Source organism: Eurosta solidaginis, chromosome 2, assembly GCF_040869045.1.
Source record: "Eurosta solidaginis isolate ZX-2024a chromosome 2, ASM4086904v1, whole genome shotgun sequence".
NCBI classification, from domain to species: Eukaryota; Metazoa; Arthropoda; class Insecta; order Diptera; family Tephritidae; genus Eurosta; species Eurosta solidaginis.
Window position 1 is genome coordinate 59,370,276 of NC_090320.1, and position 6,939 is coordinate 59,377,214.

General features: G+C 39.8%; 1 protein-coding gene across 1 annotated transcript; it reads right to left on the reverse strand.

The window, feature by feature from the left end:
- Positions 1-1,988: 1,988 nt before the first annotated feature.
- Cpr30B (Cuticular protein 30B) lies at positions 1,989-5,958 on the reverse strand. Its single transcript, XM_067769517.1, has 2 exons — positions 5,625-5,958; positions 1,989-3,053 (listed from the first exon to the last, which is right to left on the reverse strand). The coding sequence occupies exons 1-2, from the start codon at positions 5,634-5,636 to the stop codon at positions 2,715-2,717; spliced, it is 351 nt and encodes a 116-aa protein (XP_067625618.1). The 5' UTR covers positions 5,637-5,958; the 3' UTR covers positions 1,989-2,714.
- Positions 5,959-6,939: the final 981 nt, after the last annotated feature.

Consider the following 6,939-nt stretch of genomic DNA (forward strand, 5'->3'; position numbering starts at 1 on the left):
CAATTCGTAGGGAAAACTAACAATAGCACGACTCAGATTGGAGAAGCTCGATCTGCATCTCCTCGTAGGCTCCCTCTACCTGTATGCCCGAGATAGGTATACCGTTCGTAAAGTTTTTGGTAATATCTGGGAAGAAAGCAACGCAGACACGTATTTCGCGTATGCGACCTTATCAGGGTCGAAAAAACTGTGCGGTGGGGAGCAGAAGTAGCTAGTAATGTTTCGATTGATGCTTGTATACAGGTTTCATCTCCTATCCTTGGGATCGGCCCCTCGTGGGAGATTCACGGTACGCTGTGGTTTCATTTCGCATGTTGGCTTTTTCCTTACATGCGGGGGAGTTCACTTTTGAGGAAGCTAACAATAAAGCATACTTAACGAAGCTATGCAGTCTATTCTCCGCTGAAATTGAAAATGAAGCATTCTCTACGGAATTATTCGGTCTCTTCAGCTTTGGAAGTAGATAATAAACCATTCTCTTCGGAGAAATGCCGTGGTTTTCATTGGAAAGTTGCCAATAAACTTTTCGCTTGGTTCGCCCACAAGGATAAAATAGCCTCTCTATCTATTAAATTGCAGAAAGATTACATCACAATGGGGATTGTACGAGGCCACGAAATCAGTGGACAGGGGCACGCCGCAGGGGGGGGGGGGGGGTGCTATCACCTCTGCTGTGGACGCTGGTCATCAACCAACTGCTCAGGCAATTCGATGATGGACCCATAAAACTTACGGCTTACGCAGATGACGTTGCAATTGTCATAAGTGGAAAGTGCCTTTCAACGATTTGTTCTTTGATGGATCGGGCGCTTCGGGATATTCATACGTGGGCAGTCAATGCAGAGAAGACGGATATGGTCTTGTTTACAAAGAGGTATAAGGTCAAAAAATTGGACCAGGCCTAAGTTAGGAGGGGTGACCTTACAGGAGAAACCTTGCACAAAATATCTAGGAATCATCCTAGACAGTAAGCTGTCATGGAAGCTCAACGTGGAGCAGAGGGTCAAGAAGGCCTCAACGGCACTCTATGCATGTAAAAGAATGCTGGGGTGTACGTGGGGCCTATCGCCCTCTCTTTCTCATTGGGTTTTTACAGCGATTGTAAGCCCTATTCTATACTATGGAGTTCTTGTTTGGTGGAAATCCACACAAAAAACAACATACCTCAAAAAATTAGAGGGGATATGCAGACTATCGATGCTTAGCATTACGGGAGCCCTGAAAACAACCCCGACGGCTGCACTGTATGCCATTCTGCACATCCCACCTGTAGACCTGGTAGCAAAGAACGGTAGAGTTGGAGGTTGAATATACTGAAGGGACCTAGACCTCCCTCCTCCTCTTCCTCAGACTAACAAGCCGGGCATGGAACGAAACATGGCCAAAATGGGTTCATAAAAGAACCTGTCACGTTTTCAATCTAAGTAGGGATACAATTTCCACACTGGTAAGGACAATAACTGGGCATTGCCTCATAGGTAGGCACGCAGAAAGGTTAGGAGTGCCTTATCGTCGACGCTGCAGGCGTTACAAAGAGAATGAAGAGAAGAAAACGATGTTAACCTTATTCGCAACTGCCCGCTGCTAAGTGGCGCCAAGGCAGCGCTTTCTGGGAGCTCCATTTATAGATAATCTGCGTCAGGTCGTGAATAATGGCGTCAAGAACTTTGCAGCCTTTACCAGATCCTTAAAATGGTTCGAAGAAGAAAAGTAATGGTGCCTTTTTGTGATATCATCACAACGGGCCTAATATCGCTGGTCTAAGTGTGCCCTTGAACAGCCACTGCAACCTAACCTTACCTAATTCGAAATCAGTATTCTAAACCTCATTATTGCGCCCGAAGTTGAGCGCTATTTATACGTTCAAATTTTAGGCATCTCAGGCAGCATCTAAGTTCTATGAGTGGACTTTATTTAAAAGGTTCGTAAGTATAACACTTTAAATTGGATTTGTAGACCTAAATACATTTATTTTTGCATGCCCATATGTACATAAGTCAGTATTTTAGTAAATTAGGTTATATATTTCAGATACTTACATATACTTAATGAATGATAAGAATATTATATTTATGAAAAATATTTACACTGGATAATATGGCACATATGGGACTTGTTTACAATTTGACTTAGAAATATATAAATACATTCATACAAGAATGCACATATATACATATATATGTATGTGCGCATATTTATATATGCATGTAAGTATGTACATAACGTAACTTAGCAAAACAGCATGAGTAGGACTTAAGCCGGAGTCATTGGTGCCGTATGTCGTATCGCTGTATCCGTATCCCTAACGTAATCAGCTGTTTACCGTTACGACGGTAAACCAAAACCCAATTGGTTGGCTACGATACGGTTACGACCTTAGCGGCACCAATAATCGATTGCATTGCTTTTCATAAGTTTGGTCGAATCAGCTGTTATAAGGTTACCGATACGGTTACCGATAAAGCACCAATGTCTCCAGCTTTAAAATATGTAATATGGATATGGCTGTGTTAAGTATGAATGTAACGAGTTTCGCAATTGTCCAAGCTAGGCCACGATTTGTATACCCTCAATGTATGATTGTTATATCGATTATTCCTATACGGATGTAAATGTATTGCATGGTATAAGCATGGATTTGTATGTATGTATGTCTGTAGAAATGGTGGATATTTTTCTTATATCTAAGTTCCATCTATCTGGTACTGTTGCTTCTAATGATGTAAGTATGATGGCGCCAAAATATGTTTCGCTACAATTTTTTCAGGTAAGGGAATCTTAATATCGGTGGGTTCGCGTGATACAGTTGCTTCAAAACCATTATGATCATCTGCTTTATAATGGACAATACGGCGATGACCATCAGAATCGATTAGTTCGTAAACACCCTCAACTTTATCATCTTTACGCGTTTCTTTTTGAGATTTAATATCACCGGTGTGTGGATCGTGCACAGCATATTGGAATTCGTATGCGACGGGCCCGTACTCTTCGTGTTCCTTAAATTCCAAAGAGTTCACGTATAAAACGGCTATAGCGGCGAGAATGAGTAGCTAGCGCAGAAAGAAGATAGATAAGAGATTTTGTTAGTTGTTTTTCTTGTTGTATAAACGATACAGACACTTCCCAAAGGCTTTGGGGAATATTATCGGATATAGAACCGGTACGTTCCGGTAGCAAAGCACCATTAAGGTACTAGTCCGACGATCTCCGGAACGCTTTATATGACCATATTAAACCTTCTAGGCCATCCCGCTCTCCCTCCCATGAGGAACTTGGGTTCGCCAGAGCCTCGCCTAATAAATATGTGCATGATACATTCATATTTGTAACAGGATTCCCCTCGCGGAGGTGAGATTGACAATTGGGTAGCGGAAGCTTTGAAGCTATAAAGCTTTGTATTGCGCTTATCAACCCCTTGAATGTTATTAGTTAGAAGGTACATACGTTTATGGAGGTTTATGTTTATGCACACGTTTTTCCTTCTTTTGAGTTCTAGTGCTAGAATTCGCAACTAATTAATGGAATGTTAAACCTATCAGAACCTTTACCTCGTAGATATGGATATCATAATCATAGTTTTTGCTGAGAGGCATATTTTTCTCTGCCACACGGATGTAATTGACGCGAACCCCTCTGTTAGATGTGAAATGGCCTCAGTAATATTCAAAGGACTCTTTCCATTCCTTTTCAACTTTCATTCATAGAATGCTGTAAATTTCGTTCCCACCTACCAGCTATCGCATAACAGCAAATGATATGCTTAACAACCATTTTGTGACGGGGTCTATGCAGACGGCCAATCTCTTGATTTGGTATTGACCAAGTCTTTAGTTAAATGAAATTCTTACTGAATTTTCAGCAACAGAGAAATCACAGCGGTCAACTGATTGAGGTAGCTGATGCAATATGCGCAGGCTCTTAGCCTTTTTCATATAAAAGTTTGTAATCTCCTTTGCTAAGTCTCGTCTACGCAATTCTTGCAAATACGGAAATATGATTCCTTGAAAATGGCGCTTCACACAGGCTTAACATCGATGTCAAAACAACAGAAACCTCCATATGGCCTACAGTAGGGTCAGATCTTCACACTGCCCTTAGAGCTTTAAAAAATTTTTTTTTGTTTATAGTAGAAAGGTAGCCTACCCCGAGCTACTAATTATACTTTGGCACAATTCAGCTCGGTGTAATGTGTTAGAAGTTCTATGCGTGGACATTTTTCAAAAGGTTCGGACTTAGTAATTCAGGTTCGATTCTGACTACTCAATTAATTTTTTTTGCTTTTAGCGGGCATTCCTAATTCTTCTGAAAGTTCTTGTCTGAAAATGTGTCTTCTAGCTGTATTTGCTGACAACAGCAGATTAAACGGCTTTGGGAGTGTTCGAGAGAAAAGTTCTTCGAAAGATTTATGGACCTCTACGCGTTGGCGATGGCGAGTATCGAAGAAGATTTAATGATGAGCTGTACGAGCTATACGCAGACATCAACATAGTCCAGCGAATTAAAATGCAGCGGCTGTGCTGGCTAGGCCATGTTATGCGAATGAAAGATGATGCTCCGGCCAAGAAAGTGCTTCTAGCGGAACCCGCCTATGCAAGCAGGGATAGAGGGCGGCACTCCGTTGGAAGGACCAGGTGGAAAACGATTTAAACTCCCTTGGAGTGACCAATTGGCGCCGGTTGGCGGAGCGAAGGAGCGGCTGGCGCGCCTTATTGGACGGCCATAACCGTTTAGGCGTAAGTAAGTAAATAAGCTGTATTTGCCATCTGTGCAAAAGTCGTATTTGTAAGGGGGAATCAAACCGAGGTAAAAGCTCTGTTGGAAAGCTACTCTACTATACCAGTAGCGCTTTTTATGGTAGCATTCACTCAAGAACTATTTAAATGAGAGCGAAAGCTGTTTTAAAACTCTGACGTTTGAGTCCAGCACCCTTCTCTAGAATTCAATTAAGGACAAGAACAAAAGCTGTTCTAAGACTTTGGCGTTCGAGTAAAGCAACCATTTCACAATTTACAGAAGCTCAGTCTTTAATTAAAGCTCTGTTTGAAAACTACTCATATAACACTAGAGTTGTTTATGATAAAATTCACTAAAGGACGAGAACGAAAACTCTCCTTAGACTCGGGCGTTTGAGTTATGCAACCTTTTTACAATTTACGGAACTTCAGCCTTTCATAAAAGCTCTGTTTGTAAGCTACTCATACACCAGGAGACAACAAAAGCTGTTCTTAGACTCTAGTGTTTGAGTTAAGCAACAATTTCACAGTTTACGGAACGTCAGCCATTCATAACATCTCTGTTTGAAAGGTAATCATACACCAATATAGCCTTTCGTGGTAGAATTCACTAAAGTACGAGTACGAAAGCTGTTCTCAGACTCTAGCGTTTCAGTTAAGCAACCTTTTCGCAATATACAAAACTTCAGCTTTTAATAGAAGCTCTGTTTGAAAGCTAGTCATAACCCAATTGAGCGTTTTCATTAAAGAACGAGGGCTAAAACTATTCCAAAACTCTGGCGTTTGAGCCCAGCATCCTTTTCACTTGTTTCAACAATTTGCAGAACTTCAACCTTTGAACTCATCAGAGTAGTTTGCACTTTCGCGTAGCTTTCCTGAGGAATTTACCTTATTAAACATTTTCTCGTTTATTTATTTATTTATGTATATATGGATGTCAGTTAATTTAACAAGAGCACACTCTACACTTTTAGTAGTGAACACTTTAAAATACAAGTTGAGATTAATTAAGTGTTGGCATCCTGCTTGCATATTTATACTTCATCATCTAAGCGCCCCAATCAGCCTGTTGGATACCAACGAGCTTTACATACCAGCTGTTTATTGGTTTCAAACACGTCTAGGCTGTCGCAATAGCTTCTTCGAGTACATATTTTTTTGTATTTTTAAATAGTTTTAATTTTAAAGTTTTTATTACGTTCTTTATATTAGGTCGGTTCAATGTTTGTCCGCTTTTCATACAAATCTTGTAATCGATTTTTAAATAACTTCTCATTGAGCTAGCTACAAACGCGAAACTTTACACATAGGTTAGAACACTGTGACAATGTAACAAAAGGAAAAAAATCCGTTAGATGGCACACGGATCGAAATAATTAGATAAGAATTTGAAATTTTTCAAACCAGCTTTTATATAACTTCTCGATGAACTAGAGACTTGAAATTTCAAACTTAATTCAGAGGTCGATGGCAGCCGATGACACGATACAAAAATATTCGCTAGAGGGCGCACGGGATGAATTATTTAGAAAAATCGTACGAAACGGAGGGAATTTTGGGATTGATTTTTATGTAAGTTATCATTGAGCTACAACTGTAATACTTCACAGATAGGATAAGAAGCCGAGAAAACTTAAGAAAAGGAGAAAAATTCCATATGTATTTAATTAGCGAGCTTTGCTCATATTGCTTTATACAATGGTTTTTGTAATTGATATTAGAGAAAAATTGTAAGTTTACAGACGGCGATGGTTACTAGGACATGTTTCTGAATTTCACTTCTTCATCCGTTAGGTGGTGGCGCACCGATCGAAATATTTAGATAAGAATTTGGATATTTTGTGTTTTGAGATCGATTTTAAAGTAACTTCTCATTAAGCTACAAACACGAAATCTCAGAGACAGGTTAGACACCGTTGCAAAGGAACAAAAGGAGAAAAAATCCGCTAGGTGGATCGAAAAAATTAGATAATAATTTGGTAATTTGAAACCGGGTTTTAAGTAAATTCTCGATGAGCTAGAGGCTAAAAATTTAGAGCTTAATTCAGAGGTCGATGACAGCCGATGACACAATACCAAAAGTTTCGCACGGACTGAGATATTTAGAAAAATCAAACGGAATAGAGGAAATTTTGGGATTGATTTTTATTTAAGTTGTCACCGAGAAAATGTAAGAAAAGGAGAAAATAAAAAATTGTAAGTT